This window comes from Nothoprocta perdicaria, unplaced genomic scaffold, assembly GCF_003342845.1.
Source record: "Nothoprocta perdicaria isolate Ctin4 unplaced genomic scaffold, notPer1 scaffold_114, whole genome shotgun sequence".
NCBI lineage: Eukaryota > Metazoa > Chordata > Aves > Tinamiformes > Tinamidae > Nothoprocta > Nothoprocta perdicaria.
The window spans coordinates 1,005,863-1,029,058 of record NW_020454250.1 but is presented as its reverse complement, the minus strand read 5'-3'; the positions used below and the strand labels follow the sequence as shown (position 1 = coordinate 1,029,058).

Below are 23,196 nucleotides of genomic sequence, written 5' to 3'. Positions count from 1 at the left end.
GCTTTTAAAAATACTTAATTTCAGTGTTTGATTATCATACTTATTTGGAACTTTAAACTTTCTTTGTACAATGAGTGTAGCAAACAATTATTTTGAGCTTCAAAACTGAAACCTGCAAAAATATAATTTTAAATATTCTATTAAGTATTTTTAAAAGCTGCATTGACCATTTTCCAAATTAGTTACAGGCCATTTTGCTCAGCTATTACTGTAGAATAATTGTGTTTCTGGTGAAAATACATGTAATGTAATTGGTGTCAGATAAGCCAAGCATGAAATTTTATTCAGTTTTTATTTTACATTCGTTCAGGTTCTGATTTTTGAATGCTTGTTTTCCTTGTCTTACATATGAGTAAAATCATATTTTTAAGTGAAATCAGAATAAGTCAAATCCTTGATTTTGTTCAAGAAGGCTTTAGCCAATTCTGATCATTTGAGCTATAGTGGCTATATCCTGAAGGGGACTGTGAGTTTTCTGATTATACATTTGGATATAGAATAATGCTAGGATGTCTTCCTCATCATGTGAGGTGGAATATACTCTAGCCAGCTCTGCCCAGGCTTTCTAATACTAATTTCTGGGTCTTGATTCCCACTAGAAAAGTAGAATATTGATATTCATCTGTGACTTGATAGAAAATCTCTGAGGAGCAAACTATTGTGTTTCTGTTTTGATGTGACTCAGACTGTTGTCTGTATGAGAAAGTATGTGCCATATGTGTAGGGGCAGTATATGATGAGTTAAGAGGGAGAGACAGAAATGAGATGGAAATGATTTGTCAACTAGTTGCAGATTTAGAGGTCTGAATACTGTAAATATTTTGCAGAAAGTGCTATTAAGGTAATAAGATGAGTTTTATATGATAAATGACATTGATATGAACTACCAGACCAACTCTTTTCGAGTTGTATTTTAAAATGCATAAATAAATCACTGCATATTTTTATTCTTTAACTCATTGTCTAGAATTCTCACAGTTTAGGGTTATTTGCGCTCTCACTTCCTACTTCCAATATTTCTTCTGCTCTACAAATATGCATGTTAAAGAGGAAGAATTGTGTGTTACCTACTGTCATCTGTCCTGTATGTAGTTTATTATATAATTTTTATCAATCCCTGCAGGAAGCTTACAAATCAGATATAAGCTAGATAGTCATCAAGATCCTGATGTCTTCAACATCATTTCCAAAAGCCTGGCTGATGGACAGCTGCAGCATGTGAAGATTAACAGAGAGGAAGAAATGCTCTTTGTACAGGTATTTCAGTTAAGGAAAAAAAATAAGCAAAGCAAAGCAAAGCAAAGCAAAGCAAAGCAAAGAAAAGAAAAGAAAAGAAAAGAAAAGAAAAGAAAAGAAAAGAAAAGAAAAGAAAAGAAAAGAAAAGAAAAGAAAAGAAAAGAAAAGAAAAGANAAGAAAAGAAAAGAAAAGAAAAGAAAAGAAAAGAAAAGAAAAGAAAAGAAAAGAAAAGAAAAGAAAAGAAAAGAAAAGAAAAGAAAAGAAAAGAAGAAGGGAGATTGCTAACAAAAAGATCAAAAGTAAAATGAAATAAAAATTACAGTAAAACAGCAAATAAAGCAGTTTTCTATTATAAAGGTCATTTCCTCCTCATCGTTGTGTATGATAATATAATGATTTTCTTACGGCAAGATCCCCATAATTTGTAAATGGAGATGGAGAAAGCATCTTACTTCTTTGGGGTCTGGTGTTTTGTTGTTGTTGTTGTTGTTGTTTTGCTCTGTTTTTTTTACCCTTAAGTAGGAAATAACAGTCCAAACACTTTATCACTTAGGTTATAATTTCAACTTGCTTGTCTAACTCTACCCATTCCCCTTACATTAAAGGAATATGAATATTAAAGAAAAAAAGACAAAACTTTGTTTTTCCATTATTTTTGATAAAATTGGATGATAATATTTACTATGCTACTTCTATGTACTAATGCATAAGAAGTCTTAACTTTAAATTAAATGTTAAGAAACTTGGATGTTAGAAATCAGTGTTTTGGGGCAAGAACTGAATTTGCATAATTATGCACTGGTACAAGGCTTAAAGGCAGGTTGTTCTGGAGGGACCATGGGGGAAGAGTACTGTTCTTTGGGAAAGAGTATAATATTTAACACTGGAAGTGTAATTATGTACTGTTTATTATCATTATTATTATCTAATGTTAAATATTTTTTATAAGACCCTTTCTTATATTTTCAGAGGTTTGTCACTTTTATTCACCTGTAGATAATTAAAAATGAACCATGCAAATCAATAAGATAAATCATGTTTTTATGAAGTGGGATGCTTAGGAAGTTTCGCAATCATAATCAGTGATAGGAGGAAGCTGATTATCAATTTGTTGAGTAGGTTTTTTTATGGTACAATTAAGAGAGGTTTCCCTAAACTCTTTCTATTTTTAACTTTCATATTCTCTTTTTTATTTACAAACTTTGACTAAAATATTTTCCACTATTTTTTTCCACTGATCCATTCTGCAGGTTAACCAGAATGAAATAATGAAGTTTATTCTGTCTTCAGGCACAGAATTCAATGCAATCAAGTCCCTCACACTTGGCAAGATTTTAGGTAAGTGGAACGCCACATGAATTTCCAAAATATACATCAAAATATCATCATGGCACATAAAAAGTAATAACCCTAATCTCACTAAGTGACTTATATTGTCTTCTATTTAATTAGATACTGAATGACAATCAAGGTAGAAACTTCAGTCCTGCTGAAGTGCAAATATAATCATATGTAAGTGCTTCCTGAAAAATGAGCAAGTGGGTCCTATTAAAAATAATTTCACACTTATCTCTCTCATTTTGCAATCAAGCATTAGGAAACACAACATTTTTCTTACTGTCAAGAAGGACTGAATCACTATCAAGTCATGCACAAAGACCACGGAGTAGTATTAGTCTGGTAGCCTATTTCAGAAACTTTCTGTGACTAGATTTTGCAGGAAACAAAGGATTTAGGCAATATAACCTGTTGGAGTTGCTATTTTTTTTTTTTTTAATAAGGTATGACAAAATATCTTTTAGTGATGATATATCACAAGTTATCTTCTGTTTACCTACCTGCAACTGCCATTCTTTCAAATATGTTAAAATAAAATAGGCTGAACAAGAACTCTTCACATATTATTATTATTTTCATATTTGTCATATTGGGAAATTGGGGTGATAGACTAACATGCAGTACTGGTAAAAATTTGACGGAAATATTATTTCTGTTTCCTGTAAAGTGATTAAAAATCCATGTTGTTATATTTCACTATGAAGTGTAGGTCCATTTGTGTGTTCTTGCTCTAATAGCAGTTTTTCTTGCAACATTGTGAAGACAGAGCTGTAAAGTCTGTTGTTGTCTACTACACAACACTAATACTTCACTAATCTTTCCATTCTTTTGTAATGATTATTTTCATTCCTCTGTGTTTTGTCTTAAGAGTGAAGAGATCTGTCAATATACTGATTTCTAGAAAAAAATCTTACATAGGTTTACAGACCTTAAAGGTTTTGGATTTTATATAGCAAACAGTTAACATTTCTGTCAGCAACTTTATTTTAACATAGAAAATATTATGAACAAAAATTATAGCTTCTTTTTCCAAATCAAGGCTGGAAAATGAGCTACCTTCCTTGATCTTTGATGTTTGACAATTTAGCTAGTCTGTGAAAGGCTGCAAAGAGTAATATTTTGAAAGGTTTTTAAAATCCCTTTAGTAAATTAAAGTGTTAACACAGGGGTTTTGTAGGAATATATTAAAAAATATGAAAAGGAGCAAATTGAGTTTTCCTCTAAAATTGGTGTAGATGATATATTAATTTATCTTGCTCCCCTATGCTTATGGGAACTATTTACATTTTTTATACAATACCTAATCTAAAACAGAAGCCCTAAAAATGCTTCTGAACATCCAGTTTTATGTGGTTTAGTTTAGAGGAACTTTACTACAATGTACCTGACGTGTGCCTCCAGGATCTATATATCTTCCCCTTTTGGTATAGTACCTTTGGGAATACTGTAATAGCTTTGCTAAATCAATGTTTCTGCCACTGTAACAGACTCAGAAATACTGTCCCAAGCATAAAAGTAAAAAAAAGATGCTTTTCCATAAAATCTCTTATTGATGAGTAAAGCATTAGCTAAAAATATCCTTTGTGCCTCTAGAAGAGAAGCTGTTAGTCTGGACCTATGTCTGTCTCACCTGTAGCATACCCAGGTCATGTAAGAGCTGCCAAAAGGTGTACGCAGATCATCTGCACCTCTGCTCTGAGCCAAATGAGTCTAATTCTCTCTCATACCTGTGTGCACACATGTACACACAACAGTTTCCAGGGTAACTTCTAAATATATTTTGTTTCTGGAAAAAAAAAAAGGGTTAATAGTACATTCAGGCACACAGAATATTCTTAGTTTCCAGACCAATGCATAAATAAGATGAGGTCTAACTTCCTATTGTTTTGAAAAGTAGATATTCAGGTAGAGTATTTGAGAGAGATCTCAATGTGTCATTTTCAGGTGTAAATAATTCAATGGCTCATATAGGAGATGTCTGTGTTTCTCAGTTCCATGAGTGATATCTCAGTTTGAACATATGATAAAACATATCCAATTTTTTTTTTAATATATTTTTTATGAACAGAATATTAATGAATATTAGCTTAAAATGAATTAAATGATACAATTTAAAGATCACATTTGTAGGCTTTTAAAAATACTAATTATTGCTTAATAAAAAATAATTTGATCTATTTTCTGACTGGAAATGTAATTAAAGACTTCTAAAACAAACAAATGCATATTAATTTAGAAAACTAGAAATTGCGTTTATAGAACACACGGTCCTACGAAGTATTAGTATGAAGATATTCACAAAGAGAGAATGGAAAAACAGGGTAATAATTTTAATCATATATATAAAGCAATATTAGTTGAAATATAAACCATTAGATGAAAATTATTCAAAATATGTTTAAAATTATTCTATAATAAAATTGAATCAAGCATTGATAATATTTTGAAATATATTATTATATCCCAAACACAGTCACATAAGGGTCATATCACAACAATATAGAAGAAAAGGATTTGATTTGAAAATGCATGTCAAAATTTGTATAATTTTACTAAAATGCATTTGATCAAATATAACAAAATGCACATGTACAGGAAAATAGTCTCTTTTTATCTTTGTTTTAAATTAAGGACCAACATAGTCTCTTCCAAAGAGTCCCCATTGTTATAAAGGTGTAAAGATAGATATTTCTTTGGTTATATGATTGCAGCAGCAGAATAGCGTGATGCATGGATTTACAAAGCCTGTGGGAGAATTCACCTCCATTTATCTCTGCCCTCGTACAAACATGTGCTATAATCATCTTCTTGAGAGACTAGGAAGAGTCAGTTGCTTAAACAAACTTAATTTCCCAGAAAAAAAATACACATATGTATATGTGTATATATTTTGTGTGTGTGTGTCTACATAGAGATATATCAATGTTCTCTCTCATTTCCCCAAACCTAAGCTTTCCAGGTTAAGGACCCTCGAATATCGCTTATATAACATGCTGACAAAATAAACTGGGAGCTAATGGATGCTGGAACTCATCTGAAAATATGAAAGCTGAGTTGTAAGGGAAAGGAGAAGAAAGAATATCCAGCCAGCCAGGTCACAGGATGAAAGCCAAAAGGGTGCCTTATAGTTTTTCCACCTTCAAAGGTACTCCCTGTCAAAGCACCCCAAACTGCAGGAAGGCTGCAGACGCCTCTCTTCTTAAGGCAACCCACAGATAAAGTAATTTACTTCAGCTGAGTAAAACCATATTTGCCCAGGACAACTCTTCCTAGACAGCTCAGCAGGAGACTGCACAGCTCAGGGACATGTTCTTCTTAGGGAATTGTAGTTAATCTTTTCCCGCCTACTAAAATAAGGGTAGGTTTTTCTGCAAGATTTGCTTGGATCTCGTTTGTATGCAGAGTTTCACAGATTAAAATAATGTATGATTTTAAGCCAATTATTTAAACAAAGGTATGAGTCTGAGTATGGAGAGCTTAAAACAATGTGAAAGTGGTTTATTTTATCAACAAACAAAGAGAAGACTTCACTAGGCAGTTAAACAAAAGGTGTAAGTTAAACAAATAAATTATTTCTCAAATTATTTCTTCAGGGATTCAAGGATTATATTTAAAATGTAATTTCTGTGCATTACAAATATTTGAATCTATTTGTAGTCTTTTTATTTTTCCCTTTTCCATATCAGTTCATTTGTCTCTGCAATATGTACAGAAATAGTTAAAATACTTACAGGAATACTGTTGGGAATAATTGATAACTCTAGAGCTTATTTAAGAAAGAAGAGCTTTAATTGTTATAGTTTTTATTAATAAAGAAATTGTGTAATTGTAAAACAACAAAACTCATGCCATGCTCTGCTGATATGCAAAATAGAGTGATAATTTGAAATGTTAATTTAAAATCAGTATCTTAAAACAATAATTTCTGGGTATTCCTACATAAGTGCTTAAGTGAAGCACATGCTATTTAACAATTGCTTTGAAAAGTTCCATTTCTCTTAGACCAGCTTGTTGTTGGGAATTTTGTTGGGAATTTTGCTTGGGAATTCAGACAGCAATAAAATAGTAAAAAATAACCTTGTGGTGGTTTAGAAAAGCTTTTAATATGCTTGTTGGTGTAAATAGTGTATGTATTTTCTACATAACTGCTAATAATATAATGTACACATAAATGTAGTCCATCAAATTCATAAGTGGCATGTTATAAAATTTATTTTTTAATCAGATTTTTAATTTAGTCAACAAAGCTCATCTTCCTATACTTCCAGGAACAAAGCTTTTCAGGGTAATCTTTTGGGGAAAGAAGACAATTCCAGTCTTAAAATCTTAGATTAAATTTTAGTATTTAAAAATCAGTATTCGAGGATTTAGCCAAGATGCTTTAATTTGATTAAATATTTCTATTTGCAAATATTTGCCTTCTGATGTTTAAAATAAAACATTTTAAAAAGCAATCATTAGAATATTTTTTGCTACTCCTTCTCAGAAATATGGCAAATGACAATGCCAGAAATAACACCTACTTGTAATTCCTGACTGCTGGATTTTCAAATGTGAAAATGCATCAAAAAGTAATGGTGGAAAATCTCTCTCTCTCTCTCTCTCTCTCTCTCTCTCTTTCTCTCTCTCTCTCTCTCTTTACTGCTAATTTAACTTCTTTAGTAAATTCTTTCCAGTGCTGGCAACAATATAAACAGAAACAGGAGGATAAAGTCCAGCCATGGCTCCATGGCTGATGTCATCCACGCAACTTTGGTTTCTTCAGTGACAGGAAGTCTTACATGGCACCAGGCATGATGGCATCTAATGGGATCCATCTTTCTCAAAAGGGGAAAAGGATCTTGGATCATGAGCTAGCAGCGCTCATGGAGAAGGCTATAAACTAGATTCAAAAGGGCAGGGGTATCATCAGGGAAGCAAGTGATAAGGAAGGTGATGGTCTATCATTCCACGCACAGCAGCCTAACACCATAACTTGTGAAGGGTATCCTAAGCCTGAAGAGGCTAAATGGCAAAATATGAGAATTTCTGAAGGCCAATATAGTCAAGCTGCAGCTGCCCTAGATAGAATAGAGGCACATTGGGAGCCCAACTCAAATGCCTCTGTGTGAATGCACACAGCATGGGGAATGTTGCGGTTTGATGGGGCAAGGAGGGGCAAATTTGGTAAGAGATGAATCCCCCAGCCGATCTTCAAAGGTCAGAGGAACTGGAGGTGGCTGGACTCATCTCTTAATAAGGATAACGAATACTGTGCCAGCTATACACCCGATTTTGGCAGTATCAGATTCACTCACAGTTTGTCACCTGAAGTTCTGTTCACCTTCCTAGGAGAGAATCGAGTTTGCCAGTAGTGTGATCAACTATCAGCTCAATGCTGATAGTATCGGATTTACCCACAGTCTGCTGATGGTCGGTCTGATCGCCTTCCTAGGAGATAGTCAAGTGGTTGGGTTCATGAATAGCACAATTTATTCAAATGCAACATTTAGAAAACAGGTTTCAGATGTCAGTATAGAAAATTCTCTACAGTGTAGGGTTCTTAGCTAGTGCCTGATGTACAAATGCACAATCATCACTCACCCAGAAGATGGGAGAGGGCTCTCAGTCTTGAGGAGTCTTCTCGGGTCTGTCCTGGTCCGAGGTGAGGGAGAAGAGATTCAGCCTGTCGGCTGATCCATAAGTTACGATGAAGACCTCCTCTCTCCTCCTCCATCTTCCTTCCTTTCTTCCTAGTTCTTCTCAGTTCTTCCTAGTTCTTAGCCCCACTTAGTTCACCTTTTATATATTTTCTTTTACATCTAGGTGGAGTTTGAGTGACTCTAGTCATATTTACTTTTGCTATTAATCTAGAGAGCATGCTTCGTGAGGGATGGTTGTGTATTGGTATTATAATGGGATTAGAAGAAGAAGAAACCTGAGCAAAGTTTATCAGAGGGAACTGATCTGCTACCATCCTTGGCCTATCACTTATGTGGCATCACCAGGCTGCCACCTCTGCAGGGTGTACAATAGAGTTTAGGCGTGGTGTCTTCACTCCACCCAACCCTCCATTCACTCTTATTAGGATCAGTATGGGCTAGGAGGGCAGATTGTGTTGCCTAGAGAGAAGTGGATTCCATAGGTACCAACCATCCTGGAGTTGGTAACTATCTCACCTCAAGCAAGCCTCTGCAATTCCAGAACTTCTGTCAGACTCTTATCTTTCTCCAAGTCTCCTCTCTTCTCAAGCAATCCTCTCACAGGGAATAAATAAGGGGAATTAGAGATATGTGGGCGATTGCAGTGCCTTGATCTCATTGCAGTTATTGAGACATTGTGGAACAGCTCTCATGGGTGAAACATGACCATTGATATCTTTAGGCTTTTCAGGAAGGCCAGCCAAGAAGGTGAGGTGTTTTGCTTTACATAAGAGAGCAACTGGAATGCTGTATGGAATTCAGCATAGGTGAGGAAGAAGCACAGGTCAAGAGCCTGTGGGTGAGGATTAAAGGGTAGTTCCACAAAGGCGACTCTGTCGTGAGAGTTTACTGTGGGCCTCCTGACCAGGAAGAGGGAATGGATGAGGCCTTCTACAGGCAGCTGCAAGAAGCCTCCTGATCACAGGCCCTCATCCTCATGGGGGACTTCAACCACCCTGATGTCTGCTGGGATAATCACACAGCTAAGAATAGACAGTCTGGGAGGTTCCTGCAGACCATTGAAGATAACTTCTTGATGCAGGTGGTTGTTGAGCCAACCAGTGGAGGGGCCCTGCTAGACCTGATACTAGAGGTGGTCATGTAGTAGGAAATGTGAGGATTGGAGGCAGTCTTGGCTGCATTGACCACGAGATACTGGAATTCAGGATCCTGAGTGGAGGAAGCTAGGCAAGAAGTAGGATTGCAACCCTAGACTTCAAGAGAGATGACTTTGACCTCTTTAGGGAGCTCATTGGAGGAGTCCCCTGGGTCGGGGTCCTAGAAGGAAATGGGAACCAGGAGAGATGTCTAATGTTCAGGTACCACTTTCTCCAAGCTCAGGGTCAGTTGATTTCTACAAGAAGTCGAGTAAAGGGGGCAGGAGACCTGTATGGATGGGCAAGGAGATGTTGGGTAAACAATGAGAAAAACAGCACGTACAGCATGTGGAATAAGGGCCATGCCACATGGGAAGAATATAGGCGCATTGTCAGAGTATGTAGATATGCAACGAGGAAGGCCCTTCTGGAATTAGAATTAGTGACAGATGTCAGGAACAACATGTCAGGAAGGGCTTGTATAAATGCATCAGCAGCAGGAAGACCAGGGAGAATGTTAGCCCGCTGCTGAATGGGGAGGGTACCTTGGTTACAGAGGGTGCCGAGAAGCAGAGTTACTAAATGCCTTCTTTGCTTCTGTCTTTACTGCTAAGGCTAGTCCCCATGCAATACAGAGTCCAGGTAGAAGAGAGATAAATGGGCAAGAGTAAGACCATCCACTGATCAAGGAGGACTAGGTTAGGGATCACTTAGGCAAACTGACCACTCATAAATCTATGGGCCCAGATGGGATGCACCCAAGAGTCCTGAGGGAACTGATGGGGCCATTGCTCAGCCACTCTCCATCTTGGGGAGGTCATGGAGAGCAGGGGAGGTGCCAGAGCACCGGAAGAAAGCCAAGGTCACTCCAGTCTTCAAAGAAGCTGCAGGGAGGAGCTGTGAAAATACAGTCCGATCATCCTCGTCTCAACTCTGGAAAGATGATGGAGCAGCTCTTGCTAGAGAGCATCTCTAGGCATGTGAAAGAAAAGAAAGTAATCAGTAGGAGTCCACATGGATTCACTCAGGGGAGGTTGTGTTTGACGAACCTGATAGCCTTCCACAATGGGATGACTGGCTGGCTGGACAATAGGAAAGCAGTGAATGTTGTCTACTTTGACTTCAACAAGGATTTCGACAGTGTCTCTCATAGCACCCTCATAGGGAAGCGCCAAAAGTGTGGACTGGACAGATGGACAGTGAGGTGGATTGAGAACTGGCTGGATGGCGGAGATCAGAGGGTGATGTCAAATGGGACCGAGTCCAGTTGGAGGCCTGTGGTTTCCCTCAGAAGTCAGTACTGACCCCAGTGCTGTTCAACTTTTTCATGAATGACTTGGATGAGGGGACAGAGTGCACCATCAGCAAGTTTGCAGATGATACCAAAATGAGTGGTATGAGAGTGGCTGATACCCCAGAGGGCTGTGCTGCCATTTAGAGGGACTTCTCAGGTTGCAGAGATGGGCAGAGAGGAACCTCATGAGGTTCAACAAGGACAACTGCAGGGTCCTGCACTAGGGGAGGAATAAACCTAGGCACTAGTACAGATTAGGGATTGACCTGCTGGAGAGCAGCTCTGTGCAGAGGGATCTGGGAGTCTTGGTTGACAAGCAAGTTAACCAGCAGGCAGTAATGTGCCCCTGTGGCCAAGAGGGCCAAGGGGATCCTGGACTGTATCAGGAGTAGAGTGGCCAGCAGGTTGAAGGGGTTGATCCTATCCCTCTCCTGGTGCAGCTCTGGTGAGGCCATGCCTGGAGTAGTGCATGCAGTTCTGGACTCCCCAGTATAAGAGGGATGTGGAGCTTCTAGAGAGGGTCCATTGCAGAGCAGCAAAGATGATTAAGGGACAGGAGCATCTGTCTTATGAGTAAAGACTAAGTGAGCTGGACCTGTTTAGCCTGCAGAAGAGAAGACGGAGATCTGATCAATATATACAAGTACATGCGTGCCCACCAGTGGAGGTCTCTGATCTTATTATGAGGGTCCTGCCTTCATCATCTTCCTCTCCCTCGCCTCAAGTTTGACCTCCAAACTAACTTAACTGTCAGCTGTGTTTTCGTTGGCCCCATGCCTTCTGGCACGGCCGCCTCCAAATTCCTCAGTTGCTCCTCACCACCAGATAAGGCCTCTGGTTATGCAGCTGTAGAGCCGCCTTCAAACTCCCTACAACCAGATAACGGGTCAGTTCTTAGCTTCACAATAGTCTAAAGGCCTCTACAAATCATAAACAGGCTGAGAATCTTTCCTCCTCTTATACACGTGGTTATAAAGATGCCTTAGAGTGAACAATTTCAGCTTTTTGCCAAGCACAGTCTCTAATAAACAACATCATTTTAATATGTCATTTTCAGTCTGGAAAATTTAACAAAAAATCTTCAAAGCTTATTTTGTTTTGTTTTTTTCCTGCCTGTATTACTTGGTCTAATAGGTTGCTCTTATAGACTTTCCTAACTAGTGAGTCAACTGTACCCTATCTAATATCTAGTTTCTTTTCACTTGCATGTTTGCTAAATGCTTTACAAAGGAACCAGAAGTTAATAGAAAATCCTTCACTCTTCAGGTTTTCCATCTGCTATGTATTTACGGTTATATTTCTTTCTACATGATTTTTAATGTCATCTCAGATTAAAGTCTTTTTTTTCACATGGCTTCCAGGTAAAAGAAGTGGTTAAACATTCACATTTTATGTAGTCTATCAATTCAGATGGGCATGTATTTGGCTAATATCCGCCAACCTAATAGTACACTGGCAGCTGAAGAAGATGTTTTCGTATTACTTGGGACATTCTAGTAAAAAACATTAGCCCGTTTTTTTACTATTAAGCTTTACTGAAGATTACATTGTACATGGTGTTTAAAATTCTTACAGTAGCCATTGTAAAGATCACAACTTGATCCTTGTGTTCTAAGATAAGCTTAGTTGTCGTGGAACGAGTGGTGGCGGGCGTGAGTGGTGAGTGACAAAATGCCCTTCACTTGTATGAAAGAAATAATACTAGGATTTATTAATATGGACAATCATTTCACGAGATTCTATGGCAAGGTTGCTCATTATTTACTGCATGGAGGCTCAAGATAATACACAATTATCTTGGGATACGCTCCCGTTGGGTCATGAGGTTCAGAGTGGACCCCCTTGCTTTCCAGGCTCCTTCTGAGAGGAGTGTGGGTGCGGCTGGATCCAATCTTAGTCCCAGACCTGGTCTTCCCGTCGGGATGCAGCCTTCAGGACTGCTATGTTGAGTCTGAGTAGGGGAAGAAATCAGAATGGTGGTGCCTGACAGGATTAGATAAATCACTGGTGGTTAGCAACTGAACAGGGCTGCATGTAAGGTACAGGTTGAGCTGGGAAAGGAGCATATCTGTCAAAGTAGTAAATGAAAGAGATAACATTTCTACTTACTTTAAGCTTCAAAACTTATTTTCTTTAAGGGTCCACTTTGAGCAATTATTACTCCCAGATTTTTTGCTTAACTTAGAACTGTCAGAGTGAAGAAACTGAATTAATTTGCCAGATTAGTGCATTACTGAATATTAGGTGCTGAGCTCTGACAAAGTGCTTACATTTAGAAAGGCAGCGCAGTAGAATAACAGGGGGCTTGGGGTTCTTTTTAGTGAAAAATAAAACAATAAATAATATTGTCCTTAAAATATATGTTCAGTTGGAAATATATATATATATATATGATTTTTTGACAGTTTGTTTTTTCAAAGTTGATGGTGGTGGATGGGGCAGATATATCAATCTGTAGAAAGAATATGATCCAGTAATATACATACTTATGAGAAGGAGCCTAATAGGTATTTTTCATGAACGCATGCTTAATTCTTGTCTTTTTTTTTTTTTCAAAATAAAAAAAAAAAGGTGCATTTTAATTTAAATGTTTTAGTTACATTTTAAGCTTTTTGCTTAAGAACTTGCTATACTGGGTTAAAAGCATTTTCCTCAGCAGACTGACAAATGGCATCCTTAAAAATTACTGAGTGTATCTGACTGTCTTTTAATCAAAGACAGACAAGAAAGGGATGCAGTGAATCTACATATTTTGCTGTAACTCAAATATACTCAGAGGAACAGAGGTTAATTATTCATTTATTCTTCTGTCACTTTATTTTATACGTTTGCACTATGATTAATTGTGTTCTGTTCCCTTTGATTAACAGAAAGCGGTGATGTAGATGAAGAGACTATGAAGGCAAACTCTCAGGGGTTTATTGGATGTCTCTCTTCAGTGCAGTTCAACCACATTGCACCTCTGAAAGCTGCACTGCTCCACAGCAGCTCAGCCCCCATCATCATAAAGGGACGCTTCACTGAATCCAACTGTGGCACAGTAACTGGAGCTGACTCATCATCCAGTGAAACAACACACTCATTTGCAGGTAGCCTATGGTTTTGACTTGCTGATATCTAAAGCAACATCTAAGTAGAGGACTCATGACCTGCATCACTACTGTCTTTTTTTTTTTTTTTTTTTTTTTTTTTTTAACATGTACTAACACCTTGGGGTTAATTTGAAAACTAACTCTCTTCTCTTTGTTCCTACTTCCCTTTATCTTGCCTTTGTCTTTTCCTCTGAACATTCTAATTTTTCTCTTCGTTTCTATAAAGTATGATCTGTATCACTGATATTTGCACTCTTACAGATCCCGCAAGTGCCACTCTACTGCATTTAAGCTACAACCATATGTGTTTATCCTAAGAACTCTCCTTCCTTCTACTTGTCTGTCATTTTCCTTTCTTTTTCTGCTGCAGATCATTCTGGACCAATAGATGAGGGAGAGCCCTTAGCTAATGCAATCAGAAGTGACTCTGCAATTATTGGAGGTAATAGGGCCTATAAAATTCCACTCATAGTTTTCTCACAACTGTGAGTCTTTCAGTAGTCATGTGATGTCACCGGGAGTTTTGTGTACACACACACACACACACAAAAAAAAAAAAAAAAAAAAAAAAAAAAAAGGCAGGGAAGGTTTTATTGCAAGTGGAATGTATTGAAAGACAAAGATAGAAAGTATGTTTTGAAGCAGTAACTCTCAGGTTTTCTTGAGAGTTGTGCCATCAGTATTTCTGTATTTGGGATACTGTGCTGAAGCACTAGACATTAAGAACAGGATTTAATCTTGTATAATGCTGTTTTTCTATGACTTAACAACAAGCTATTTGGATGTGTTGTTGCAAATAGCCTAATTTTTTTGAAAGAATGAGATTTGCTCTTTGGCTATGTCAAAACACTACTTTTTGCTCCATGGGCAAGTTCAAAGAAAAGTATCTCTATTAAATATATCTCAGCAGCATAAAGATATTTTTGGGGAAAATGAGGTCTCACATTCCTTTAATTAGTCTTTTGGCACTTTGAGTCATGATTCATTTTAGTTATTATTTAGAAAGCAATAAATTTTGATGCAGAAAACCACTTTCACTGATTTAAAACTTTAAAAAGTTAATGATAAAATATTTTCAAAGTATTTAATTACTTTGGTCTAAAATAACATTATTCCTCTTTTTCCTTATCATTTCTTTTGATCAGCTCAAAGAGCACTACAAATGATCATCCACAAACATTTTTTTAAATATTTTTTTTAATGAAGACACAGTGGAAGAACCATGCACATTTTAATTACTCCTAAAGTAAATATGATGATAATTCCTTTTTACTTTGTATCATTATCAGAAAATATGTATTATATAGGTTAGAGAAAAAGTCCTGCTCTTGAAATATAGGGCTGATAATCAGGATATACAGGTTCAGTTACTGTGTCCTCCTGACTGAACATCTTTTGAGCTGAGATCCTTACCAATAGTAGCTGGGAAGCCTATCAGACCACATGGCGAGAAGTCAAGTGGAGAGTTTGAGGATATGGAAACCATAGGAAATTTTAGTTCCCATCCCTAATGTTGAATATAACTATGGCATCTCTCTCTCTCTTTTTTTCTTTTTTGAATGAATGTGGAATGTATTTCTAAGAATTCTCCCCTGTGAGATATTCTGGTGGTATTTCTTCACTGGGGAGAAGGTGAGGGAACAAAATGTGTTTTCACTTCTGAAAAATGGTATTTCACTCTGTAATTCAGTAGCTCTTTAGTCACCTCAACAAGAATAGGGAATTAAGGTAAAAAAGTCTTTGACCCTTTAAATTTAGAATAGGTTTCTTCTTACTGAGGATAAAATAATTCAAGGTTATGGAAGTTAGAATTAAGATTAGAAACTGCTGTCACCTTTACATTTAACATTTAAATACCTGATACTTGCCATTTAAGTACCTGCTAAGGTCAATATCTGCTGACTTACTCTGCACAGTTCCATTTCTCAAGCTACTAAAGAGGTAATAAGGGGTAATCAAATCTAGAAACTTCCTTTGTTATGTTGTAATACCTAAGTTCAAATGATTTGAAGATGTTTATTCATTTGACTGTCATAGAATCATAGAATCTAAGGTAAAAGTGTAACAGCATTAGCTTTGTGAAAACTAATTAGAGGTTCACATTATAGTGCTATTCCTCAATAGAAACAGATCTAAATAATTATATAATAAATATTGAGTAAATTACAATGAAAATACAGTGAACAAGTATTTTTATTTGCGGAAGCTTTGAGAAGTTTTGAGAAGCACTGAATTCAATTAAGTCAGAATTTCAAAGACAGTTTCTGAGTTTACTGTGTGTCTAATTGCCAAAAATTACCTTATTGTTGCAAAAGGTATTACTTTACATAAATATCTGTATATGAAAATTACTCTGTGTACTAGATAATTCAATGTGAGTGGGCAATTCTAAGTGCTGACAACAAAACCGTTTTGAAAATTGGTGGAGTGGCTGACACTCGAGAGGCCTGTGCTGCCATCCAGAGGGACCTGGACAGGAGAGTGTTGTCAGCAGGTTGAAGGGGTTGATCCTGTCCCTCTCCTGATGTAGCTCTGGTGAGGCCATGCCTGGAGTAGTGCATGCAGTTCTGGACTCCCCAGTATAAGAGGGATGTGGAGCTTCTAGAGAGGGTCCATTGCAGAGCAGCAAAGATGATTAAGGGACAGGAGCATCTGTCTTATGAGTAAAGACTAAGTGAGCCGTGCCTGTTTTCTCTGGAGAAGAGAAGATTGAGAGGGGATCTGATCAACATGTACAAATACCTGATGGAAGGAAAGCAAAGAACATGGGGCCAAGTTCTTCTTGGTGGTGGCCAGTGACTGGACAACGCATCATGGGTGCAAATTATAATATAGGAGGTTCAAGTTGAAACACACTAAATTCCATCTGCATGTGAGGAAGAACTTTCCTGTGAGGGTGACAGAGCCCTGGAACAGGCTGCCTAGGGAGGTTGTGGAGTCTCCTTCTTTGGAGGTCTTCCAAACCCGAGGTCTTCCAAACCCACCTGGATATGACCCTGTGCTCCATGCTGTACGTATCCTTGCCTGAGCTGGAGTTTGGTCTAGATGATCACTAGAGATCCTTTCCAACCTCACTCATTCTGTATGATTCTGTGACTTTTTTTTGGCACTAAGCATTTTTCTTTTGCTTGCAAAATAAGCCTAGGTTATTTAGAAGGTTGTTCCACCTTGTACAGTCCAACCACTGAACTACAGTCATTTCTCAGACTATTTATTATCTTTTCCTCCTTGAAGTGAAGTCCTGCTTCATGCCTCTCTGTTTGACAAGAACATTCTACTTCATTTCTTTGCTCTCCAAATTCCTCTCCTCCCACACTTCTGTCTCATAAACTTGACTGGTTGTTGAAATCAACCTGAGGGTAGAGGGCAGTTGAGGGAAAGAGGACTGGAAGTCTGTAGCCTTGTAAATATTCTTGGGGGAAATACCTCTTTCATCCTCACTCTTAACTTGTTCCTCTGGAAACAGCATAACACTGGTAAACATTTCAATATATTTTAAATAATTTTCTTTAAGATCAATTGCCCAATATACATTGTCTCTTGTATGTCAGATATGTAGCACTGACAATATCTCAGTAAATCTCTGTGTAAAGTTATATTTATATTGATCCTTTCTTTTCTATCTGTTCAGCCTGAGCAGTATATTACAGGTGGCTATAATGATAATGGGTTTATCCTTTGAGATGGGATTATTAAAGGTGCTGGAGAAGGAAGCTTGCTTACAGTCCTCTGTAGAGTTACTGACTCTCCTCACTTAGGAAGCTCAGTTCACCTAACAGTGCAGTGCACAGTCATAACTAGGATGTCAGCTTGAGTGCCACAAACTCAAGGGAAGAAAGGAAGCCAAGCCTATTTTATTTCACTTTGAACATACAGTGGTCCTTGGTTTTCACCTCCATCTTCTGTTTTGGCTACTTTCTATTCATTGCAATAGGAAATGTATGTAGATAGCAGCCTTAGTTAATGTAGATCAGGAAAAAATTCACAAAGAAAAGCAGTCAGGTGGAGTGAGTCTTTTCTACAAGGCAGATAAAATGCTAGAGGTTTTGTCCCATTTGACCTGAAGGTAGTCAGCTATAAACCCTGATCAATATTAACTGGAGTCCCTGTGACAAACCACTATACATTTTACTTTTTGAATACTCCTCTCTAAAGACATTGCTTAATTAAGACCACTCATCTGTGGTATGAATTGATTTGCATGGAGAACTGATTATGAATAGGGTTAATTAATGTAACTATAAGCTTAGATTTTACTGTATACATACAAAACTGTCCTAAGAGCCATTTCAGGAGAAATATGCATTTCCTCTGTGCCTCTCATGCACTGCCTCTGCTTCCCAGATCCCTTGCTCAGACCTGAAGCAGTGGCATGAGAACAGATGGGCAGGGGAAAGCAGACATGCGTCTGTGTGTCTTCATCTCTCTTGATGGACAAATGAGTGATGAAGATGAAGAATATGAATAACTGAGGGAAGCAAAAGGACATTGTCCTATAGTGGGAGTGGGAGAGAAGAGCAAAGCTGGAATAGTGCTTTGTGTCACCTCATGTCATAATCTGGGGGCAAAGGCCTGAAGAGCAGTTCCTTGAGCCTGCAGCAGCTTGAACCATGAGACTTTCTGAGAGCTGGGTGATGGTGAAGGAGGAAAATACAGCCACCTAATCTACCCTAAATCTTAGCCAGACTTACCTTCAGAAATTTTAAAGAAGTATGGTTTCTGTGTCAGGATTTGTATCCATATAGTGTGTAAAATATGAAATATTTGCCTTTTAGGGGACACTGCAGTAGTATTTCTGGTGTAAAAGCAGATATGGCTCCTACTTGGGCTTTTTGGGACCCCACTTCACTATGCAATAATCTTTCTTTCATTGGCCTAAGTCCCTAGCTTTATTATTTGCATGTTCAGTTTTGTGACTTGTCTCTCTTCTCCTTTCATAGGTGTGATAGCAGTCGTGATATTCATCCTACTTTGCATCACTGCCATAGCCATACACATTTATCAAAAAAAGCACGCATTTATCAAAAAAAAAGAGCCAAAAGGATCTGAAAATGAAGATGGCGCTGAGTCTGCTCTGAAAAATGAGCTTCATGTGCAAAACACAGCCAATGAAAATCAAAAGGAGTATTTCTTCTGATTAGCATTTGTAATTTAATTTAACATGATAATGTGGCAGTTTGACTTTCTTGACAAGCCAGGGGCTCTTAATGGACAGGAAAGGCTCTTGTGCTCTACAGTGAATGCAATGGATTTGAGACCTATTTGATTGCATATGTTCAGTCTCAGTGATTGCTATAGGAGGCCTCTTTAAATTACATGCATTCCTTAGCTATTATACTGTAAATGCATTTTATGTAACAGTGAATTAGATATTGTAACCAATTTCATTGTTAGTAGTTTCCGACTGTTCTGATGTGACCTTCTACAACTGAAGTTTAACGTACATACTGAATATGATTTTTGAATGGGAAAATTGTTATGAAGCTATTCCCATCTTTCTCTCTAACATTTGATTCTGGAATTTTGTTCAAGGTGAAAGATTGATTTCTAGTAGTTTATATTACTAAAGAAATCTGCTGTGTTGCTTTATAGTGATCCCTATTACTTCTTGAAACTGAAAATGCCTTTTGAACTGCTGTTGGCTGATGACAGCATCTGCTTGTGAGCCATGAAGTCAGGTGTCCAAAACAAACTGTACTTTTTTTCCTGGGGATACAACCAATGTCCTTATTATCTCTTCTCTTGGCAAGTCTATCAGGGCTTACCAGTGAAGGGTGTACAGTGTGTTGATAATGCTGTGAAATCTCTTTTATAATAGGTTTTCATTCATAGTTAAGAGGTGGCCTCAAAATAGACATGTACATATTCCAAGCATTTTAAATAAAACTAGCACCACAGAAGATAAGCATTTAACTTCAAGAGATGAAGTAAAATATTAACAATATTTAAATTATCAAGAGCAACAGCACCAAAAGATAGTCAAAATTATTTTTCCTAATAAATTTTGAGAATTAAAAATTGCTTACTCTCTGGAGCAATGCATCCTTGGTACAAAGTCAGGGATGCATGCTCTGAAAATGTTGCCTTTTTGATCTTTTCCAGACCTCAAGATTAAGTCATTCTACTTCATAGAAAAAGTTCCTGATTGCTATGATAATTTAAAAAAAAAAAAAAAAAAAAAAAAAAGTAATAGAGAATTTAAAGTCTAGTACAATGGTTGATATTATAATAGTTTGGTTCTTCACCTATAATATTTTCTATTGACTATACCTTAGTGAGATAATGTATGAATGCAACTACCCCTCAAAATTAAATAGATATTTAATATCTTAAAAGTGTAAATAAAATCTATGAATTTGTACAAATGAATTATGGGGCATGCACGGTAGGATTAAGTTGTCTAACCAGAATTTCACTTTAAATAACATCGGGGATCTGAAATATGTGTAGCTTGGTGGGCATGTCACAAGATCTACAGAAGATAGGCGTCCTTTGCAAGAGGCGTCTGGAAGTCAGGTAGGACAAAGGTGTCTAAAATAGCTTTAGATACCTGCATTCAGGTCACTGATTCCCACCCAAAAAGTTTTGTTTGTGATTTTTATTTAAATAGAAAACTGTGTGCTTGGATCTAGGGAAAGATTCAGGACTTCTGTGTCCCTGTGTATTTGCAAGATTTACATTTCAAAATATTTGGAACTGATTTTTGTCTGCTCCCATTGAAAGCAGTGATTATACTCCTTTCAGTGAGGAAGAACAGAGCTAGACCCTGTACTGTGAACTTTAGAAAATATTTACCATAGATACTTGAGATTATAAAGGCCCATAAACCTGAGATGATGTGCCAAAGTCTTGAATGTTTAAATTACTTTATATAAATTATGGATGTAAATAAATGTCAAGCTGGGATAATCTTTGATAATATTATCCATTAAATTGATTTTCTTCCATCAGTTGACACCTTTTGTTTTCAGGTTCTTATAGTTCCTTTTCTGTTTCCTCCTGTGAAGATTTACTCTGTTTTTAGGGAAAAAAAATGTAACGTTTTTGCAGTCCCATAGGGGCTCTGCAACCAAAAATTACACAGATCATGATGAACAGGTATTTTGTTTTAGCCCTTTTTGTAGTTCTGGGTGCATCTCTAGTAGTAAACTAAATAGATTCAGGACCTAAGTTGAAGAAGTGGGTATCCATGCCATGTGTGTTATTATATTCCATAGTACTGTCTAGTTTGGGGTAAGGAGCTCTCTTATAGAAAGGTAGAACTAGAAGGTGTGAGCAGAAGGATACTGGACTGTTTCCAAAATATTATATGTGTGAAGAAAATCAATTTAATAAGGAGAGGAGGAGGTGAAAAACACCTGTGTTTGGGTCAGATCGGCCAGTCCACTCATTCTTAGGGAACTACTTTAGACACTCTCAGTCCAACCAAGAATTATGTGCTCTTCTTTTCAAAGGTTTAATCTAGACTGAATTTGAGAGGAGTCTTTCCACAGCCTTCCCTGAAAGTTAGTCCTCCAAGTCTCAGGAGTCTTTCCCTTCTCATGGTATATGTGCCAGTGTCCACCCTCTTGCATCACTTACAACAGTTCTTTTGACACTGCCTCACTAAAAGCACCCCAGCTATCTCCAATTTGTTCAGTGCAGAAGATAGTAACTGTGGGCCAAAATTTTTGTGATGGTGATATTACAATACATCAGATACTTCACCAGAAGGAACAATTTAATTAACCATAAAAGTGTTGTCATTTGCTATTTATAATAACCTAATAAAACCAAAAGCTTGCCCGCAAAAGGTCAAGTTGGAAGTTTGTTCAGTCTAACTTTCCAGTCCTTTTTTTTCTTTTTTTTTTTCCCCCATTTCTTAATGATCTTTACAGTGTGTATCTCAGTGGAGAGAAAGTTTTCTGCTTTTGCTTTGTTTTCTTCCAAATGAACAGTTTTTTTCTTTGAGTATTCCATAGGTCTTTTTTAAAGGCAAGACGAAGGCAATAGCTGAGTAAAACCCAATTTCACAGAATAGTGAAAAGGGGCTGGGGATAAAAGCCTGTATGAATAAAATACTATTGCATTCAAAGATCTTTTTATGGCACTTTTTATGTGAAGAATTCTAAAGAGAAAAACAGGTAGATTTTGTTTAATACACTGCTATCTGCAGATTTGTAGCATATAATAATTATATGTCTCTGAAGAAGTAAATGCCTATTTTCCTCCATAGAGTGATAATTTATTTCTTACCTGAGTCCAGACTATACACATATACATGTTCATAGCCAGTGAAGCAGCATTTTCCGTTATTTGCTGCATTTTTGTGGATACAACAATGATGGCACCAACGTGTTCTGAGACATCATATTCCACTGTGCTGTCCCTTCTTTCCAGTGTGTGACCTTTCACCTCTCTGTTAATAAAATAAACATTCTTTTTAAAATACAGTGAGGAAAATATTTTTTTAATGTATAAAAATTTTAAAACTGGGGGAAATAATACTGATTTTTTTAACAGTAAAGAAATGTAGAAGTGTATATAACGGTGAGTGTGGTTATTTATAGATGTAACAACAGAGTGCTAATGTAACAAACCCACTACTATACAATGACAACTTTTCTGTGGCATTTTTTTTTCTTAGAGGCATTGGAAAATAAATAATAGCATGAATGTTGGTACGCTTTTAAAACTTTGAGGGGTTCTCACTAAAAAATGTGGTATATTATATAATTCAAAAAAAAAAAGGAATAAAACATGAACAACATTCACCATATAAATATAATTTATTCTGGTTTGGGAAAAGCATTTACAGCACAATACCGTGTTGTGTAGAGGAAAAATATGTAATAATCTGAGTGCTCATCTTAAGGTGAAACACACTAGCAGTCAAAATGAAAAAAAAAATTAAAACAATGTTATTCATGGAATTGGAATAAAGGAAAGTAGTGTGTAAGACAAAACAGCAAGAATTGCAAAGAGGAATCAGTTGCCTAAATCAAACTACAGATTCAGATTTAGATTCAGATACTAAGAAACAGCAGCAACAGTGAGATAAAATCAAATGGAGCTATTGGATGTCAGCAGGTGTTAGGAAATGTCCTTGGGGAAAAAAATAAATTACTTTGAGAAATAATTGTAAAAGTTTAAAATTATGAGGAAGTTGTAGCTGTATAAACCATGTGATGCGAGAGAGAACAAAAGCTGTTCTTTAGCAACAGAAAAGTACTTGCTAAGTCAGGAAGTTTAATGTCAAAGAAAGCATGTGGCCTCTTCTCTTAGCACAGTAGTAGAACATGCAAAAATATACAAAAAGCACTAAAACTACTAATAAGAGAAAATAAAACAGGTAAAATAGAGGAGTCATGATTCTCCTCCCCTTCCCCCCCCCAAGAAATCATACATTGTCCTCAAAATTAATTAAGAATAATATGGTCAAGAACTGACACTATTTTGGATACATAATCTAAACCTT

At 36.8% G+C, this 23,196-nt stretch overlaps 1 protein-coding gene across 1 annotated transcript in view; it reads left to right on the top strand.

Annotated features, from left to right (window-relative positions):
• Positions 1-18,876, top strand: part of LOC112959301 (contactin-associated protein-like 4) — a 221,809-nt gene extending 202,933 nt beyond the window's left edge. Inside the window, exons 20-24 of the mRNA XM_026053304.1 lie at positions 1,124-1,257; positions 2,488-2,575; positions 13,518-13,736; positions 14,110-14,181; positions 18,680-18,876. Of these exons, the coding sequence (XP_025909089.1) occupies positions 1,124-1,257; positions 2,488-2,575; positions 13,518-13,736; positions 14,110-14,181; positions 18,680-18,876 (710 nt within the window). The remainder of the gene's footprint in view (positions 1-1,123; positions 1,258-2,487; positions 2,576-13,517; positions 13,737-14,109; positions 14,182-18,679) is intronic.
• The last annotated feature ends 4,320 nt before the right edge of the window (positions 18,877-23,196 follow it).